Source organism: Pseudophryne corroboree, chromosome 10 (genome assembly GCF_028390025.1).
Source record: "Pseudophryne corroboree isolate aPseCor3 chromosome 10, aPseCor3.hap2, whole genome shotgun sequence".
In the NCBI taxonomy this organism is placed as follows: domain Eukaryota; kingdom Metazoa; phylum Chordata; class Amphibia; order Anura; family Myobatrachidae; genus Pseudophryne; species Pseudophryne corroboree.
The window spans coordinates 328,073,070-328,096,436 of NC_086453.1; the positions used below are offsets into that span (position 1 = coordinate 328,073,070).

At 43.1% G+C, this 23,367-nt stretch overlaps 2 protein-coding genes across 3 annotated transcripts in view; one reads left to right on the plus strand and one right to left on the minus strand.

Moving 5' to 3' along the window:
- The window catches only part of UBE4A (ubiquitination factor E4A), a 103,746-nt gene extending 83,676 nt beyond the window's left edge, over positions 1-20,070 (minus strand). Inside the window, exon 1 of the mRNA XM_063943584.1 lies at positions 19,969-20,070. The gene's annotated coding sequence lies outside the window, so the exon portion shown is untranslated. The remainder of the gene's footprint in view (positions 1-19,968) is intronic.
- Positions 1-23,160, plus strand: part of LOC134966665 (T-cell surface glycoprotein CD3 gamma chain-like) — a 48,047-nt gene extending 24,887 nt beyond the window's left edge. For both annotated transcript variants that reach the window (XM_063943587.1, XM_063943588.1), the window contains exons 5-6: positions 20,845-20,888; positions 22,932-23,160. In XM_063943587.1, the coding sequence (XP_063799657.1) occupies positions 20,845-20,888; positions 22,932-23,000 (113 nt within the window). In that variant the 3' untranslated portion in view covers positions 23,001-23,160. The remainder of the gene's footprint in view (positions 1-20,844; positions 20,889-22,931) is intronic.
- Positions 23,161-23,367: the final 207 nt, after the last annotated feature.

Sequence of the window (23,367 nt, forward strand, 5' to 3'; positions counted from 1 at the left end):
TAGCGACAGTCATATAGCGACAGTCATACAATATAGCGACAGTCATATAGCGACAGTCATACAGTATAGTGACAGTCATGCAGTATAGCGACAGTCATATAGCGACAGTCATACAGTATAGCGACAGTCATATAGCGACAGTCATACAGTATAGCGACAGTCATATAGCGACAGTCATACAGTATAGCGACAGTCATACAGTATAGCGACAGTCATACAGTATAGCGACAGTCATATAGCGACAGTCATACAGTATAGTGACAGTCATGCAGTATTGCGACAGTCATATAGCGACAGTCATACAGTATAGCAACAGTCATATAGCGACAGTCATACAGTATAGCGACAGTCATATAGCGACAGTCATATAGTATAGCGACAGTCATATAGCGACAGTCATACAGTATAGCGACCGTCATACAGTATAGCGACAGTCATACAGTATAGCGACAGTCATATAGCGACAGTCATACAGTATAGCGACAGTCATACAGTATAGCGACAGTCATATAGCGACAGTCATACAGTATAGCGACAGTCATATAGCGACAGTCATACAGTATAGCGACAGTCATATAGCGACAGTCATACAGTATAGCGACAGTCATACAGTATAGCGACAGTCATATAGCGACAGTCATACAGTATAGCGACAGTCATATAGCGACAGTCATACAGTATAGCGACAGTCATACAGTATAGCGACAGTCATATAGCGACAGTCATACAGTATAGCGACAGTCATATAGCGACAGTCATACAGTATAGCGACAGTCATATAGCGACAGTCATATAGTATAGCGACAGTCATATAGCGACAGTCATACAGTATAGCGACAGTCATATAGCGACAGTCATACAATATAGCGACAGTCATATAGCGACAGTCATACAGTATAGTGACAGTCATGCAGTATAGCGACAGTCATATAGCGACAGTCATACAGTATAGCGACAGTCATATAGCGACAGTCATACAGTATAGCGACAGTCATATAGCGACAGTCATACAGTATAGCGACAGTCATACAGTATAGCGACAGTCATATAGCGACAGTCATACAATATAGCGACAGTCATATAGCGACAGTCATATAGTATAGCGACAGTCATATAGCGACAGTCATACAGTATAGCGACAGTCATATAGCGACAGTCATACAATATAGCGACAGTCATATAGCGACAGTCATACAGTATAGCGACAGTCATACAGTATAGCGACAGTCATATAGCGACAGTCATACAGTATAGCGACAGTCATATAGCGACAGTCATACAGTATAGCGATAGTCATGCAGTATAGCGACAGTCATATAGTGACAGTCATACAGTATAGCGACAGTCATATAGCGACAGTCATACAGTATAGCGACAGTCATATAGCGACAGTCATATAGTATAGCGACAGTCATATAGCGACAGTCATACAGTATAGCGACAGTCATGCAGTATAGCGACAGTCATATAGTGACAGTCATACAGTATAGCGACAGTCATATAGCGACAGTCATACAGTATAGCGACAGTCATATAGCGACAGTCATACAGTATAGCGACAGTCATATAGCGACAGTCATACAATATAGCGACAGTCATATAGCGACAGTCATACAGTATAGTGACAGTCATGCAGTATAGCGACAGTCATATAGCGACAGTCATACAATATAGCGACAGTCATATAGCGACAGTCATACAGTATAGTGACAGTCATACAGTATAGCGACAGTCATATAGCGACAGTCATACAGTATAGCGACAGTCATATAGTGACAGTCATATAGTATAGCGACAGTCATATAGCGACAGTCATACAGTATAGCGACAGTCATATAGCGACAGTCATACAGTATAGCGACAGTCATATAGTGACAGTCATATAGTATAGCGACAGTCATATAGCGACAGTCATACAGTATAGCGACAGTCATATAGCGAAAGTAATACAGTATAGTGACAGTCATGCAGTATAGCGACAGTCATATAGCGACAGTCATACAGTATAGCGACAGTCATGCAGTATAGCGACAGTCATATAGCGACAGTCATACAGTATAGCGACAGTCATATAGCGACAGTCATACAGTATAGCGACAGTCATATAGCGACAGTCATACAGTATAGCGATAGTCATATAGCGACAGTCATACAGTATAGCGACAGTCATATAGCGACAGTCATATAGTATAGCGACAGTCATATAGCGACAGTCATACAGTATAGCGACAGTCATATAGTGACAGTCATACAGTATAGCGACAGTCATATAGCGACAGTCATACAGTATAGCGACAGTCATACAGTATAGCGACAGTCATACAGCGACAGTTATATAGTATAGCGACAGTCATATAGCGACAGTCATACAGTATAGCGACAGTCATATAGCGACAGTCATACAGTATAGCGACAGTCATATAGCGACAGTCATACAGTATAGCGACAGTTATATAGCGAGTCATACAGTATAGCGACAGTCATATAGCGACAGTCATACAGTATAGCGACAGTCATATAGCGACAGTCATACAGTATAGCGACAGTCATACAGTATAGCGACAGTCATATAGCGACAGTCATACAGTATAGCGACAGTCATATAGCGACAGTCATACAGTATAGCGACAGTCATGCAGTATAGCGACAGTCATATAGTGACAGTCATACAGTATAGCGACAGTCATATAGCGACAGTCATACAGTATAGCGACAGTCATATAGCGACAGTCATATAGTATAGCGACAGTCATATAGCGACAGTCATACAGTATAGCGACAGTCATGCAGTATAGCGACAGTCATATAGTGACAGTCATACAGTATAGCGACAGTCATATAGCGACAGTCATACAGTATAGCGACAGTCATATAGCGACAGTCATACAGTATAGCGACAGTCATATAGCGACAGTCATACAATATAGCGACAGTCATATAGCGACAGTCATACAGTATAGCGACAGTCATGCAGTATAGCGACAGTCATATAGCGACAGTCATACAGTATAGCGACAGTCATGCAGTATAGCGACAGTCATATAGCGACAGTCATACAGTATAGCGACAGTCATATAGCGACAGTCATACAGTATAGCGACAGTCATATAGCGACAGTCATACAGTATAGCGATAGTCATATAGCGACAGTCATACAGTATAGCGACAGTCATATAGCGACAGTCATATAGTATAGCGACAGTCATATAGCGACAGTCATACAGTATAGCGACAGTCATATAGTGACAGTCATACAGTATAGCGACAGTCATATAGCGACAGTCATACAGTATACCGACAGTCATACAGTATAGCGACAGTCATACAGCGACAGTCATATAGTATAGCGACAGTCATATAGCGACAGTCATACAGTATAGCGACAGTCATATAGCGACAGTCATACAGTATAGCGACAGTCATATAGCGACAGTCATACAGTATAGCGACAGTTATATAGCGAGTCATACAGTATAGCGACAGTCATATAGCGACAGTCATACAGTATAGCGACAGTCATATAGCGACAGTCATACAGTATAGCGACAGTCATATAGCGACAGTCATATAGCGACAGTCATACAGTATAGCGACAGTCATATAGCGACAGTCATATAGTATAGCGACAGTCATATAGCGACAGTCATACAGTATAGCGACAGTCATATAGCGACAGTCATACAGTATAGCGACAGTCATATAGCGACAGTCATACAGTATAGCGACAGTCATACAGCGACAGTCATATAGTATACGACAGTCATATAGCGACAGTCATACAGTATAGCGACAGTCATATAGCGACAGTCATACAGTATAGCGACAGTCATATAGCGACAGTCATACAGTATAGCGACAGTCATATAGTGAGTCATACAGTATAGCGACAGTCATATAGCGACAGTCATACAGTATAGCGACAGTCCTATAGCGACAGTCATACAGTATAGCGACAGTCATATAGCGACAGTCATACAGTATAGCGACAGTCATACAGTATAGCGACAGTCATGCAGTATAGCTACAGTCATATAGTATAGCGACAGTCATATAGCGACAGTCATACAGTATAGCGACAGTCATACAGTATAGCGACAGTCATATAGCGACAGTCATACAGTATAGCGACAGTCATATAGCGACAGTCATACAGTATAGCGACAGTCATACAGTATAGCGACAGTCATATAGCGACAGTCATACAGTATAGCGACAGTCATATAGCGACAGTCATACAGTATAGCGACAGTCATACAGTATAGCGACAGTCATATAGCGACAGTCATACAGTATAGCGACAGTCATATAGCGACAGTCATACAGTATAGCGACAGTCATATAGCGACAGTCATATAGTATAGCGACAGTCATATAGCGACAGTCATACAGTATAGCGACAGTCATATAGCGACAGTCATACAGTATAGCGACAGTCATACAGTATAGCGACAGTCATATAGTATAGCGACAGTCATACAGTATAGCGACAGTCATATAGCGACGGTCATACAGTATAGCGACAGTCATACAGTATAGTGACAGTCATATAGCGACAGTCATACAGTATAGCGACAGTCATATAGCGACAGTCATACAATATAGCGACAGTCATATAGCGACAGTCATACAGTATAGTGACAGTCATGCAGTATAGCGACAGTCATATAGCGACAGTCATACAGTATAGCGACAGTCATATAGCGACAGTCATACAGTATAGCGACAGTCATATAGTGACAGTCATATAGTATAGCGACAGTCATATAGCGACAGTCATACAGTATAGCGACAGTCATATAGCGACAGTCATACAGTATAGCGACAGTCATATAGTGACAGTCATATAGTATAGCGACAGGCATATAGCGACAGTCATACAGTATAGCGACAGTCATATAGCGAAAGTAATACAGTATAGTGACAGTCATGCAGTATAGCGACAGTCATATAGCGACAGTCATACAGTATAGCGACAGTCATATAGCGACAGTCATGCAGTATAGCGACAGTCATATAGCGACAGTCATACAGTATAGCGACAGTCATATAGCGACAGTCATACAGTATAGCAACAGTCATATAGCGACAGTCATACAGTATAGCGACAGTCATATAGCGACAGTCATATAGTATAGCGACAGTCATATAGCGACAGTCATACAGTATAGCGACAGTCATATAGTGACAGTCATACAGTATAGCGACAGTCATATAGCGACAGTCATATAGTATAGCGACAGTCATATAGCGACAGTCATACAGTATAGCGACAGTCATATAGCGACAGTCATATAGTATAGCGACAGTCATATAGCGACAGTCATACAGTATAGCGACAGTCATATAGCGACAGTCATACAGTATAGCGACAGTCATATAGCGACAGTCATACAGTATAGCGACAGTCATATAGCGACAGTCATACAGTATAGCGACAGTCATATAGCGACAGTCATATAGCGACAGTCATACAGTATAGCGACAGTCATATAGCGACAGTCATATAGTATAGCGACAGTCATATAGCGACAGTCATACAGTATAGCGACAGTCATATAGCGACAGTCATACAGTATAGCGACAGTCATATAGCGACAGTCATACAGTATAGCGACAGTCATACAGCGACAGTCATATAGTATACGACAGTCATATAGCTACAGTCATACAGTATAGCGACAGTCATATAGCGACAGTCATACAGTATAGCGACAGTCATATAGCGACAGTCATACAGTATAGCGACAGTCATATAGCGAGTCATACAGTATAGCGACAGTCATATAGCGACAGTCATACAGTATAGCGACAGTCATATAGCGACAGTCATACAGTATAGCGACAGTCATATAGCGACAGTCATACAGTATAGCGACAGTCATATAGCGACAGTCATACAGTATAGCGACAGTCATGCAGTATAGCTACAGTCATATAGTGACAGTCATACAGTATAGCGACAGTCATATAGCGACAGTCATACAGTATAGCGACAGTCATATAGCGACAGTCATACAGTATAGTGACAGTCATGCAGTATAGCGACAGTCATATAGCGACAGTCATACAGTATAGCAACAGTCATATAGCGACAGTCATACAGTATAGCGACAGTCATATAGCGACAGTCATATAGTATAGCGACAGTCATATAGCGACAGTCATACAGTATAGCGACAGTCATATAGCGACAGTCATATAGTATAGCGACAGTCATATAGCGACAGTCATACAGTATAGCGACAGTCATATAGTGACAGTCATACAGTATAGCGACAGTCATATAGCGACAGTCATACAGTATAGCGACAGTCATACAGTATAGCGACAGTCATACAGCGACAGTCATATAGTATAGCGACAGTCATATAGCGACAGTCATACAGTATAGCGACAGTCATATAGCGACAGTCATACAGTATAGCGACAGTCATATAGCGACAGTCATACAGTATAGCGACAGTTATATAGCGAGTCATACAGTATAGCGACAGTCATATAGCGACAGTCATACAGTATAGCGACAGTCATATAGCGACAGTCATACAGTATAGCGACAGTCATATAGCGACAGTCATACAGTATAGCGACAGTCATATAGCGACAGTCATACAGTATAGCGACAGTCATGCAGTATAGCTACAGTCATATAGTGACAGTCATACAGTATAGCGACAGTCATATAGCGACAGTCATACAGTATAGCAACAGTCATATAGCGACAGTCATACAGTATAGTGACAGTCATGCAGTATAGCGACAGTCATATAGCGACAGTCATACAGTATAGCAACAGTCATATTGCGACAGTCATACAGTATAGCGACAGTCATATAGCGACAGTCATATAGTATAGCGACAGTCATATAGCGACAGTCATACAGTATAGCGACAGTCATATAGCGACATTCATATAGTATAGCGACAGTCATATAGCGACAGTCATACAGTATAGCGACAGTCATACAGTATAGCGACAGTCATACAGCGACAGTCATATAGTATAGCGACAGTCATATAGCGACAGTCATACAGTATAGCGACAGTCATATAGCGACAGTCATACAGTTTAGCGACAGTCATATAGCGACAGTCATACAGTATAGCGACAGTCATATAGCGACAGTCATACAGTATAGCGACAGTCATATAGCGACAGTCATACAGTATAGCGACAGTCATATAGCGACAGTCATACAGTATAGCGACAGTCATATAGCGACAGTCATATAGTATAGCGACAGTCATATAGCGACAGTCATACAGTATAGCGACAGTCATATAGCGACAGTCATACAGTATAGCGACAGTCATATAGCGACAGTCATACAGTATAGCGACAGTCATACAGCGGCAGTCATATAGTATAGCGACAGTCATATAGCGACAGTCATACAGTATAGCGACAGTCATATAGCGACAGTCATACAGTATAGCGACAGTCATATAGCGACAGTCATACAGTATAGCGACAGTCATATAGCGACAGTCATATAGCGACAGTCATACAGTATAGCGACAGTCATAAAGCGAGTCATACAGTATAGCGACAGTCATATAGCGACAGTCATACAGTATAGCGACAGTCATATAGCGACAGTCATACAGTATAGCGACAGTCATATAGCGACAGTCATATAGTATAGCGACAGTCATATAGCGACAGTCATACAGTATAGCGACAGTCATATAGTGACAGTCATGCAGTATAGCGACAGTCATATAGCGACAGTCATACAGTATAGCAACAGTCATATAGCGACAGTCATACAGTATAGCGACAGTCATATAGCGACAGTCATATAGTATAGCGACAGTCATATAGCGACAGTCATACAGTATAGCGACAGTCATATAGCGACAGTCATACAGTATAGCGACAGTCATATAGCGACAGTCATACAGTATAGCGACAGTCATATAGCGACAGTCATACAGTATAGCGACAGTCATATAGCGACAGTCATATAGCGACTGTCATACAGTATAGCGACAGTCATATAGCGACAGTCATATAGTATAGCGACAGTCATATAGCGACAGTCATACAGTATAGCGACAGTCATATAGCGACAGTCATACAGTATAGCGACAGTCATATAGCGACAGTCATACAGTATAGCGACAGTCATACAGCGACAGTCATATAGTATACGACAGTCATATAGCGACAGTCATACAGTATAGCGACAGTCATATAGCGACAGTCATACAGTATAGCGACAGTCATATAGCGAGTCATACAGTATAGCGACAGTCATATAGCGACAGTCATACAGTATAGCGACAGTCATATAGCGACAGTCATACAGTATAGCGACAGTCATATAGCGACAGTCATACAGTATAGCGACAGTCATATAGCGACAGTCATACAGTATAGCGACAGTCATGCAGTATAGCTACAGTCATATAGTGACAGTCATACAGTATAGCGACAGTCATATAGCGACAGTCATACAGTATAGCGACAGTCATATAGCGACAGTCATACAGTATAGTGACAGTCATGCAGTATAGCGACAGTCATATAGCGACAGTCATACAGTATAGCAACAGTCATATAGCGACAGTCATACAGTATAGCGACAGTCATATAGCGACAGTCATATAGTATAGCGACAGTCATATAGCGACAGTCATACAGTATAGCGACAGTCATATAGCGACAGTCATATAGTATAGCGACAGTCATATAGCGACAGTCATACAGTATAGCGACAGTCATATAGTGACAGTCATACAGTATAGCGACAGTCATATAGCGACAGTCATACAGTATAGCGACAGTCATACAGTATAGCGACAGTCATACAGCGACAGTCATATAGTATAGCGACAGTCATATAGCGACAGTCATACAGTATAGCGACAGTCATATAGCGACAGTCATACAGTATAGCGACAGTCATATAGCGACAGTCATACAGTATAGCGACAGTTATATAGCGAGTCATACAGTATAGCGACAGTCATATAGCGACAGTCATACAGTATAGCGACAGTCATATAGCGACAGTCATACAGTATAGCGACAGTCATATAGCGACAGTCATACAGTATAGCGACAGTCATATAGCGACAGTCATACAGTATAGCGACAGTCATGCAGTATAGCTACAGTCATATAGTGACAGTCATACAGTATAGCGACAGTCATATAGCGACAGTCATACAGTATAGCAACAGTCATATAGCGACAGTCATACAGTATAGTGACAGTCATGCAGTATAGCGACAGTCATATAGCGACAGTCATACAGTATAGCAACAGTCATATTGCGACAGTCATACAGTATAGCGACAGTCATATAGCGACAGTCATATAGTATAGCGACAGTCATATAGCGACAGTCATACAGTATAGCGACAGTCATATAGCGACATTCATATAGTATAGCGACAGTCATATAGCGACAGTCATACAGTATAGCGACAGTCATACAGTATAGCGACAGTCATACAGCGACAGTCATATAGTATAGCGACAGTCATATAGCGACAGTCATACAGTATAGCGACAGTCATATAGCGACAGTCATACAGTTTAGCGACAGTCATATAGCGACAGTCATACAGTATAGCGACAGTCATATAGCGACAGTCATACAGTATAGCGACAGTCATATAGCGACAGTCATACAGTATAGCGACAGTCATATAGCGACAGTCATACAGTATAGCGACAGTCATATAGCGACAGTCATATAGTATAGCGACAGTCATATAGCGACAGTCATACAGTATAGCGACAGTCATATAGCGACAGTCATACAGTATAGCGACAGTCATATAGCGACAGTCATACAGTATAGCGACAGTCATACAGCGGCAGTCATATAGTATAGCGACAGTCATATAGCGACAGTCATACAGTATAGCGACAGTCATATAGCGACAGTCATACAGTATAGCGACAGTCATATAGCGACAGTCATACAGTATAGCGACAGTCATATAGCGACAGTCATATAGCGACAGTCATACAGTATAGCGACAGTCATATAGCGAGTCATACAGTATAGCGACAGTCATATAGCGACAGTCATACAGTATAGCGACAGTCATATAGCGACAGTCATACAGTATAGCGACAGTCATATAGCGACAGTCATATAGTATAGCGACAGTCATATAGCGACAGTCATACAGTATAGCGACAGTCATATAGTGACAGTCATGCAGTATAGCGACAGTCATATAGCGACAGTCATACAGTATAGCAACAGTCATATAGCGACAGTCATACAGTATAGCGACAGTCATATAGCGACAGTCATATAGTATAGCGACAGTCATATAGCGACAGTCATACAGTATAGCGACAGTCATATAGCGACAGTCATACAGTATAGCGACAGTCATATAGCGACAGTCATACAGTATAGCGACAGTCATATAGCGACAGTCATACAGTATAGCGACAGTCATATAGCGACAGTCATATAGCGACTGTCATACAGTATAGCGACAGTCATATAGCGACAGTCATATAGTATAGCGACAGTCATATAGCGACAGTCATACAGTATAGCGACAGTCATATAGCGACAGTCATACAGTATAGCGACAGTCATATAGCGACAGTCATACAGTATAGCGACAGTCATACAGCGACAGTCATATAGTATACGACAGTCATATAGCGACAGTCATACAGTATAGCGACAGTCATATAGCGACAGTCATACAGTATAGCGACAGTCATATAGCGACAGTCATACAGTATAGCGACAGTCATATAGCGAGTCATACAGTATAGCGACAGTCATATAGCGACAGTCATACAGTATAGCGACAGTCATATAGCGACAGTCATACAGTATAGCGACAGTCATATAGCGACAGTCATACAGTATAGCGACAGTCATATAGCGACAGTCATACAGTATAGCGACAGTCATGCAGTATAGCTACAGTCATATAGTGACAGTCATACAGTATAGCGACAGTCATATAGCGACAGTCATACAGTATAGCGACAGTCATATAGCGACAGTCATACAGTATAGTGACAGTCATGCAGTATAGCGACAGTCATATAGCGACAGTCATACAGTATAGCAACAGTCATATAGCGACAGTCATACAGTATAGCGACAGTCATATAGCGACAGTCATATAGTATAGCGACAGTCATATAGCGACAGTCATACAGTATAGCGACAGTCATATAGCGACAGTCATATAGTATAGCGACAGTCATATAGCGACAGTCATACAGTATAGCGACAGTCATATAGTGACAGTCATACAGTATAGCGACAGTCATATGGCGACAGTCATACAGTATAGCAACAGTCATACAGTATAGCGACAGTCATACAGCGACAGTCATATAGTATAGCGACAGTCATATAGCGACAGTCATACAGTATAGCGACAGTCATATAGCGACAGTCATACAGTATAGCGACAGTCATATAGCGACAGTCATACAGTATAGCGACAGTTATATAGCGAGTCATACAGTATAGCGACAGTCATATAGCGACAGTCATACAGTATAGCGACAGTCATATAGCGACAGTCATACAGTATAGCGACAGTCATATAGCGACAGTCATACAGTATAGCGACAGTCATATAGCGACAGTCATACAGTATAGCGACAGTCATGCAGTATAGCTACAGTCATATAGTGACAGTCATACAGTATAGCGACAGTCATATAGCGACAGTCATACAGTATAGCAACAGTCATATAGCGACAGTCATACAGTATAGTGACAGTCATGCAGTATAGCGACAGTCATATAGCGACAGTCATACAGTATAGCAACAGTCATATTGCGACAGTCATACAGTATAGCGACAGTCATATAGCGACAGTCATATAGTATAGCGACAGTCATATAGCGACAGTCATACAGTATAGCGACAGTCATATAGCGACATTCATATAGTATAGCGACAGTCATATAGCGACAGTCATACAGTATAGCGACAGTCATATAGCGACAGTCATACAGTATAGCGACAGTCATACAGTATAGCGACAGTCATACAGCGACAGTCATATAGTATAGCGACAGTCATATAGCGACAGTCATACAGTATAGCGACAGTCATATAGCGACAGTCATACAGTATAGCGACAGTCATATAGCGACAGTCATACAGTATAGCGACAGTCATATAGCGACAGTCATACAGTATAGCGACAGTCATATAGCGACAGTCATACAGTATAGCGACAGTCATATAGCGACAGTCATATAGCGACAGTCATACAGTATAGCGACAGTCATATAGCGACAGTCATATAGTATAGCGACAGTCATATAGCGACAGTCATACAGTATAGCGACAGTCATATAGCGACAGTCATACAGTATAGCGACAGTCATATAGCGACAGTCATACAGTATAGCGACAGTCATACAGCGACAGTCATATAGTATAGCGACAGTCATATAGCGACAGTCATACAGTATAGCGACAGTCATATAGCGACAGTCATACAGTATAGCGACAGTCATATAGCGACAGTCATACAGTATAGCGACAGTCATATAGCGAGTCATACAGTATAGCGACAGTCATATAGCGACAGTCATACAGTATAGCGACAGTCATATAGCGACAGTCATACAGTATAGCGACAGTCATATAGCGACAGTCATACAGTATAGCGACAGTCATGCAGTATAGCTACAGTCATATAGTGACAGTCATACAGTATAGCGACAGTCATATAGCGACAGTCATACAGTATAGCGACAGTCATATAGCGACAGTCATACAGTATAGTGACAGTCATGCAGTATAGCGACAGTCATATAGCGACAGTCATACAGTATAGCAACAGTCATATAGCTACAGTCATACAGTATAGCGACAGTCATATAGCGACAGTCATATAGTATAGCGACAGTCATATAGCGACAGTCATACAGTATAGCGACAGTCATACAGTATAGCGACAGTGATATAGCGACAGTCATACAGTATAGCGACAGTCATATAGCGACAGTCATACAGTATAGCGACAGTCATACAGTATAGCGACAGTCATATAGCGACAGTCATACAGTATAGCGACAGTCATATAGCGACAGTCATACAGTATAGCGACAGTCATACAGTATAGCGACAGTCATATAGCGACAGTCATACAGTATAGCGACAGTCATATAGCGACAGTCATATAGTATAGCGACAGTCATATAGCGACAGTCATACAGTATAGCGACAGTCATATAGCGACAGTCATACAGTATAGCGACAGTCATACAGTATAGCGACAGTCATATAGTATAGCGACAGTCATACAGTATAGCGACAGTCATATAGCGACGGTCATACAGTATAGCGACAGTCATACAGTATAGCGACAGTCATATAGCGACATTCATACAGTATAGCGACAGTCATATAGCGACAGTCATACAATATAGCGACAGTCATATAGCGACAGTCATACAGTATAGTGACAGTCATGCAGTATAGCGACAGTCATATAGCGACAGTCATACAGTATAGCGACAGTCATATAGCGACAGTCATACAGTATAGCGACAGTCATATAGTGACAGTCATATAGTATAGCGACAGTCATACAGTATAGCGACAGTCATATAGCGACAGTCATACAGTATAGCGACAGTCATATAGTGACAGTCATATAGTATAGCGACAGTCATATAGCGACAGTCATACAGTATAGCGACAGTCATATAGCGAAAGTAATACAGTATAGTGACAGTCATGCAGTATAGCGACAGTCATATAGCGACAGTCATACAGTATAGCGACAGTCATATAGCGACAGTCATGCAGTATAGCGACAGTCATATAGCGACAGTCATACAGTATAGCGACAGTCATATAGCGACAGTCATACAGTATAGCGACAGTCATATAGCGACAGTCATACAGTATAGCGACAGTCATATAGCGACAGTCATATAGTATAGCGACAGTCATATAGCGACAGTCATACAGTATAGCGACAGTCATATAGTGACAGTCATACAGTATAGCGACAGTCATATAGCGACAGTCATACAGTATAGCGACAGTCATACAGTATAGCGACAGTCATACAGCGACAGTCATATAGTATAGCGACAGTCATATAGCGACAGTCATACAGTATAGCGACAGTCATATAGCGACAGTCATACAGTATAGCGACAGTCATATAGCGACAGTCATACAATATAGCGACAGTTATATAGCGAGTCATACAGTATAGCGACAGTCATATAGCGACAGTCATACAGTATAGCGACAGTCATATAGCGACAGTCATACAGTATAGCGACAGTCATATAGCGACAGTCATATAGCGACAGTCATACAGTATAGCGACAGTCATATAGCGACAGTCATATAGTATAGCGACAGTCATATAGCGACAGTCATACAGTATAGCGACAGTCATATAGCGACAGTCATACAGTATAGCGACAGTCATATAGCGACAGTCATACAGTATAGCGACAGTCATATAGCGAGTCATACAGTATAGCGACAGTCATATAGCGACAGTCATACAGTATAGCGACAGTCATATAGCGACAGTCATACAGTATAGCGACAGTCATATAGCGACAGTCATACAGTATAGCGACAGTCATATAGCGACAGTCATACAGTATAGCGACAGTCATGCAGTATAGCTACAGTCATATAGTGACAGTCATACAGTATAGCGACAGTCATACAGTATAGCGACAGTCATATAGCGACAGTCATACAGTATAGCGACAGTCATATAGCGACAGTCATACAGTATAGCGACAGTCATACAGCGACAGTCATATAGTATAGCGACAGTCATATAGCGACAGTCATACAGTATAGCGACAGTCATATAGCGACAGTCATACAGTATAGCGACAGTCATATAGCGACAGTCATACAGTATAGCGACAGTCATATAGCGAGTCATACAGTATAGCGACAGTCATATAGCGACAGTCATACAGTATAGCGACAGTCATATAGCGACAGTCATACAGTATAGCGACAGTCATATAGCGACAGTCATACAGTATAGCGACAGTCATATAGCGACAGTCATACAGTATAGCGACAGTCATGCAGTATAGCTACAGTCATATAGTGACAGTCATACAGTATAGCGACAGTCATATAGCGACAGTCATACAGTATAGCGACAGTCATATAGCGACAGTCATACAGTATAGTGACAGTCATGCAGTATAGCGACAGTCATATAGCGACAGTCATACAGTATAGCAACAGTCATATAGCGACAGTCATACAGTATAGCGACAGTCATATAGCGACAGTCATATAGTATAGCGACAGTCATATAGCGACATTCATACAGTATAGCGACAGTCATATAGCGAAAGTAATACAGTATAGTGACAGTCATGCAGTATAGCGACAGTCATATAGCGACAGTCATACAGTATAGCGACAGTCATATAGCCACAGTCATGCAGTATAGCGACAGTCATATAGCGACAGTCATACAGTATAGCGACAGTCATATAGCGACAGTCATACAGTATAGCGACAGTCATATAGCGACAGTCATACAGTATAGCGACAGTCATATAGCGACAGTCATATAGTATAGCGACAGTCATATAGCGACAGTCATACAGTATAGCGACAGTCATATAGTGACAGTCATACAGTATATCGACAGTCATATAGCGACAGTCATACAGTATAGCGACAGTCATACAGTATAGCGACAGTCATACAGCGACAGTCATATAGTATAGCGACAGTCATATAGCGACAGTCATACAGTATAGCGACAGTCATATAGCGACAGTCATACAGTATAGCGACAGTTATATAGCGAGTCATACAGTATAGCGACAGTCATATAGCGACAGTCATACAGTATAGCGACAGTCATATAGCGACAGTCATACAGTATAGCGACAGTCATATAGCGACAGTCATATAGCGACAGTCATACAGTATAGCGACAGTCATATAGCGACAGTCATACAGTATAGCGACAGTCATATAGCGACAGTCATACAGTATAGCGACAGTTATATAGCGAGTCATACAGTATAGCGACAGTCATATAGCGACAGTCATACAGTATAGCGACAGTCATATAGCGACAGTCATACAGTATAGCGACAGTCATATAGCGACAGTCATATAGCGACAGTCATACAGTATAGCGACAGTCATATAGCGACAGTCATATAGTATAGCGACAGTCATATAGCGACAGTCATACAGTATAGCGACAGTCATATAGCGACAGTCATACAGTATAGCGACAGTCATATAGCGACAGTCATACAGTATAGCGACAGTCATACAGCGACAGTCATATAGTATAGCGACAGTCATATAGCGACATTCATACAGTATAGCGACAGTCATATAGCGACAGTCATACAGTATAGCGACAGTCATATAGCGACAGTCATACAGTATAGCGACAGTCATATAGCGAGTCATACAGTATAGCGACAGTCATATAGCGACAGTCATACAGTATAGCGACAGTCATATAGCGACAGTCATACAGTATAGCGACAGTCATATAGCGACTGTCATACAGTATAGCGACAGTCATATAGCGACAGTCATACAGTATAGCGACAGTCATGCAGTATAGCTACAGTCATATAGTGACAGTCATACAGTATAGCGACAGTCATATAGTGACAGTCATACAGTATAGCGACAGTCATATAGCGACAGTCATACAGTATAGCGACAGTCATACAGTATAGCGACAGTCATATAGCGACAGTCATATAGTATAGCGACAGTCATATAGCGACAGTCATACAGTATAGCGACAGTCATATAGCGACAGTCATACAGTATAGCGACAGTCATACAGTATAGCGACAGTCATATAGCGACAGTCATACAGTATAGCGACAGTCATATAGCGACAGTCATACAGTATAGCGACAGTCATACAGTATAGCGACAGTCATATAGCGACAGTCATACAGTATAGCGACAGTCATATAGCGACAGTCATACAGTATAGCGACAGTCATACAGTATAGCGACAGTCATATAGCGACAGTCATACAGTATAGCGACAGTCATATAGCGACAGTCATACAGTATAGCGACAGTCATATAGCGACAGTCATATAGTATAGCGACAGTCATATAGCGACAGTCATACAGTATAGCGACAGTCATATAGCGACAGTCATACAGTATAGCGACAGTCATGCAGTATAGCGACAGTCATATAGCGACAGTCATACAGTATAGCGACAGTCATGCAGTATAGCGACAGTCATATAGCGACAGTCATACAGTATAGCGACAGTCATATAGCGACAGTCATACAGTATAGCGACAGTCATACAGTATAGCGACAGTCATATAGCGACAGTCATACAGTATAGCGACAGTCATATAGCGACAGTCATACAGTATAGCGACAGTCATATAGCGACATTCATACAGTATAGCGACAGTCATATAGCGACAGTCATACAGTATAGCGACAGTCATACAGTATAGCGACAGTCATATAGCGACAGTCATACAGTATAGTGACAGTCATATAGCGACAGTCATGCAGTATAGCGACAGTCATATAGCGACAGTCATACAGTATAGCGACAGTCATACAGTATAGCGACAGTCATATAGTATAGCGACAGTCATACAGTATAGCGACAGTCATATAGTATAGCGACAGTCATACAGTATAGCGGCAGTCATATAGCGACGGTCATACAGTATAGCGACAGTCATATAGTATAGCGACAGTCATATAGCGACAGTCATACAGTATAGCGACAGTCATATAGCGACAGTCATACAGTATAGCGACAGTCATATAGCGACAGTCATACAGTATAGCGACAGTCATATAGCGACAGTCATATAGCGACAGTCATACAGTATAGCGACAGTCATATAGCGACAGTCATACAGTATAGCGACAGTCATATAGCGACAGTCATACAGTATAGCGACAGTCGTATAGCGACAGTCATGCAGTATAGCGACAGTCATATAGCGACAGTCATATAGCGACAGTCATATAGCGACAGTCATACAGTATAGCGACAGTCATATAGCGACAGTCATACAGTATAGCGACAGTCATATAGCGACAGTCATACAATATAGCGACAGTCGTATAGCGACAGTCATGCAGTATAGCGACAGTCATATAGCGACAGTCATACAGTATAGCGACAGTCATATAGCGACAGTCATACAGTATAGCGACAGTCATATAGCGACAGTCATATAGCGACAGTCATACAGTATAGCGACAGTCATATAGCGACAGTCATACAGTATAGCGACAGTCATATAGCGACAGTTATACAGTATAGCGACAGTCATATAGCGACAGTCATACAGTATAACGACAGTCGTATAGCGACAGTCATATAGCGACAGTCATACAGTATAGCGACAGTCATATAGCGACAGTCATACAGTATAGCGACAGTCATACAGTATAGCGACAGTCATATAGCGACAGTCATGCAGTATAGCGACAGTCATATAGCGACAGTCATACAGTATAGCGACAGTCATATAGCGACAGTCATACAATATAGCGACAGTCATATAGCGACAGTCATTCCTACCAACAACTGACAGTCTGCACACAGCGGGCCTGGTTCTGGGTAGCACGCAGCCTTGTATGCGACCACATTCAGGATGCCAATATTTTGCTACCATTTTCCTTTTGCCAGTGCAGCTGTCATCACTAGAACAGGACTTACACCTGTCTGAAACGGGTGTCCCCTCTAGGGATGGCCACTGACCATCGACGGTTGAAAACCATCGATTGTCTCCAGCCGAAGTTAAATGGTTTTTCCATCGATGGTTGCCGTGGTCCGGATGGCACCTCCCCCTTACACAGTGCTGCAATGTGTGTAATTGCCGGAGGTAGTGCAGGGCTGCTGACTGATAGCTGGGCTTGTCAAGCCAGCTATAGAGTGAGGCAAGACATTGGCATGCCAACACACTGTATGTGAGTCAGCAGCCCAGCCACCAGTCACAACAGGCCTCACCAGTGCTTAAAGTGGTGGAACCCCCCCCTCCCCCACACCCATGAAATAAAGGGAGTGCGCGCCGCAAAAAGGGGTGTGGTCTAATAATGGGCGTGGTCTCCCAATAGTATCCCCAATTCAAATTATGCCGCACAGTAGAACAATCTTATTAACATTACACCACATAGTAGTGTCCCTTCTTCTTGTTATGACACACATTAGTGCCCCTTATACACAAAGCCCACAGTAGTAGCACCCCTAATACACATAATTCCCACAGCAATAGTGCCCCTTATACAATGCCCCCAGTAGTAGTGCCCCTTATGTCCCCAGGAGTGATGCCCCTTATAAAGTGACCCCTATGCAATGCCCTCATTAGTAGTGCCCCCAGTAGTAATGCCCCCAGTGGTAATGCCCCGTGTAGTGTTGCCCCCAGTAGTAATGCCCCTGTAGTTACGCCCCCAGTAGTTGTGCCCCCAGTCAGTAGTTATGCCCTCAGTAGTTATGTCCCCCATAGTTGTGCCCCCAGTCAATAGTTATGCCCCTAGTAGTTATGCCCCCTGTAGTTATACACCCAGTAGATATGCCCCAGTCAGACATTATGCCCCAGTAGTCATGACCCAGTAGACGTGACCCAGTAGACGTGCCCTCAGCAGTTAAGCTCCCAGTAGATGTGCCCCCAGTAGTTATGCCCCCAGTCAGAAGTTATGCCCCAGTAGATGTGCCAGCAGCAGATGTGCCCCCAGTAGATATGCCCCCAGCAGTTGTGCCCCCAGTAGATGTGCCCCCAGTAATTATGCCCCCAGCCAGAAGTTATGCCACCAGTAAATGTGCCAGCAGCAGATGTGCCCCCAGCAATTGTGTCCACAGCCATTGTGCTCCCAGCCATTGTGCCCACAGCAGTTGTGCCCCCAGTAGATATGACCCCAGCCATTGTGCCCCCAGTAGATGTGCCCCCTAGTAACGCCGCTTACACACATACACAAAAAAAAATAGAAAAAAACACAATACTCACCAGCCCCGCTCCTGCTTCTGTACCGCTTCTGTCCTCCTCCTGGCCGCCCGCTCGCTCTTCGGATCTATGGGAGAGACGTCATGATGTCTCTCCCATAGTGCCGCACGCGCACACTGCCTGAGCCGGAAGCCAGAGCTTAGGAGTGAGCTCCGGCATCCGGTGGCCACTGAGAGGAAGAAGCTGGCGCCCGCTGGTAACAGAATCTCAGCGGGCGCCCGACTTCTCCCTGGGTTAGGTGAGCCGGAGGAGACGGAACTGCGTTCTACCTCCAAATGGAACTGATGGAACGCAGTTCCGCCCAGTTCGGCTCACTTTAACCTCTGGGCCTCACAACAAAGCTTCCTGGACTCATGCAGGAACTATGATGGTTAAAAAATCAATGGTACAGTATCCCATAGTTTGTTACCATCGTTGATGGTAACCATCGATAGAAAGTGCTCCGATGGCCATCCATAGTCTGAAATAGGTGTCTCATCAGTATCTGCAACTCTGGCTACACGTCCAAGACACTCCCATGACACGCCCCTACCAGGCTACCAGTAGATGGTTCTCTTCCGTGCGCTCACCCAGTTGACACACTTTTCATGTACGAGAAACCACTAAATATGTGACCACCTAGGCACGTAACTGGTCACATACAAAAGATCACAGTGTTGATGGTGGAGAAGACCAATCTAGTCTAGTGTCCACATGTGCGACACAGGGGGTCCCCTATGAAGGCTGCACACGGACCCCTCCTCTCTTATTCCGCTCCTTGTGTTATGTTATCTAGGCCAATAGACTCAGCAGGAATTATATACAACGATTCAGCAGTTGCGATCAGTGATTACATTGCCTCGATTAAGTACTGAGTGTCTCGTTCTGCTCTTTGTACAGCTTCTGACAAACAAAATCTGATTGAGAACGATGGTGCCTATCAGGTGAGTGGGAATACATGCAGCAAGTAATGGTAATAACAATATTTTCATTTTGTTTTAAATTCCTTGCATAGATCAGGCTTTCTGGTCAGGCGTACACGGGCCCTCATTCCGAGTTGTTCGCTCGGTAAATTTCATCGCATCGCAGCGATTTTCCGCTTAGTGCGCATGCGCAATGTTCGCACTGCGACTGCGCCAAGTAAATCTGCTATGCACTTAGTAATTTTACTCACGGCTTTTTCATCGTTCTGGCGATCGTAATGTGATTGACAGGAAATGGGTGTTACTGGGCGGAAACAGGCCGTTTTATGGGCGTGTGGGAAAAAACGCTACCGTTTCCGGAAAAAACGCAGGAGTGGCCGGAGAAACGGGGGAGTGTCTGGGCGAACGCTGGGAGTGTTTGTGACGTCAAACCAGGAACGACAAGCACTGAACTGATCGCAGATGCCGAGTAAGTCTGAAGCTACTCTGAAACTGCTAAGTAGTTTGTAATCGCAATATTGCGATTACATCGTTCGCAATTTTAAGAAGCTAAGATTCACTCCCAGTAGGCGGCGGCTTAGCGTGTGTAACTCTGCTAAAATCGCCTTGCGAGCGATCAACTCGGAATGAGGGCCACGATACATAAGGAATACATTTAAGTCTGCACAGTTTACTTCCCGCAACCTGCCTGTATATCAGTAAGACGTTTCTTCTAAGCCGCTCTCTTGTTGGACATATAATAATATTTGACAAATAATTGTAGGGGATGCGGTCAATTTACCTACATCAAAATCCCAACGGTCAAAATACAGACAAGGCCAAAATACCAACATTTAAAATGTCGACAGGTCAAAAAGTCGACATGAGTTTTTCATGATTTTTTTAATTGGAACCGATTTGTTCATACTTTACCATCCCAGTGGACCTGGAGGGGGAAAACAATAGTGTGCCGAGCGCAGCGAGGGGATGCGATACACTTATACGGTGTCCATGTTACCCTATGTCGACACACACACCAAATAAAACACTGAAAACATTGTCGACTTTTTGGCCTGTCGACATTTTAGATGACGGCATTTTTTTACATTGTCGGTATTTTAAATGCCGGGATTTTGACCTTTTTTGCATTTTGACAACGTCGGTGTATTGACCGTCGGTCAATTGTTGTCGGTAATTGTTGCTGCTTGGTTGGTTCGGATTCAGTATGATATCCCGGAGACCGACGCCGGGATCCTGACAGCCAGAATACCGGCGGCAAGCGCATCGTGTCCTCTCGTTGGCTCACTTGCCCTCTCCACACTTCGGGCCCAGTGGCGATCTTTGGTCGCCACAAGGTTATATTCCCCCTCGGGTGGTGGCGTGGACCACCACCGGAGTGGGGATGGTGGATTCAGCATTTGACCGGGTGTCAGGATTCTGGTGTCCATATGCTGACCGCCAGGATCCCGGTAGCCCACAACTTGAATGCCTCCCATTGGTTTTATATCATCGATGGCCATTAGCCACCGATGGTCATCCCTAGTAACAATGACAATGACAGCAGGCAAAGGGAGTAAATACAGCTTTATAAAATAGTTCTTAAACAACACATGAGTTACTGTGCTTTATGTTAGATATGATAAAGTCTATTGTGCTGGCAATTTATATATAAAAATAGATGCCATATACTTAGAATATACAGTACATATACTTATACATATACTTATAAATACAAATACATATTTAGAGTATATGATTTAGGGGTCTATTCATGAAGCAGTGAAAAGTGTGGAGAAGTGAGCCAGTGGAAAAGTTGCCCATGGCAAGTTGGCAACCAATCAGCACTGAAGTAACATTTATAATTTGCATACCATACAGTAGTACGGAGCAGCTGATTGGTTGCCATGGGCAACTTCGCCTCGGGATCACTTCTCCACTCTTTTCACTGCTTCATGAATAGACCCCTCTAATCATGAAATCATTGTTCTCCTTTTTGGTTTTCATGCATAACATTTGCACATAACTGTAGGTGTAGAGCCATACACCTGTGTGTGTTACATCTATCCTCTCGTCTTCCCCTCCCAGGCTCTGGGACCCCGTAACGAAGACCCGTACAGCCAGCCAGCCCCACGCATGAAGACAGGTGCTTTCTAACAAGGACTGAGCGCCAACAAAGAGCAGCAACTGTTTATTGTGTAACATGACGTCACTCAGGAGAAGTGCTGTCTGTGGCACAAGTTAGAGGGTATGGTCTTGGAAAATGTGATGTGTATTTGTCTTTCTTCGCTAAATAAAAGCATGAGAACAACGGAAATTCTGTGGTATTATTTAGCTGTGGGAGAGGGGGAGGAAACTTCCACCTGTGATCTAGCCCAGCATGAAACCTTGAGTCAAAGGCAAGATAAGACAGGAGCATGATTAAGAGACTGGGGGCCCGATTCAGAGGTCATAGGCAAACGCGGGGGGGGGGGGGGGGGGGGGGCTTTCTGGTTGCCCAGAAACCCCCTTTCCTCTTGTCAAG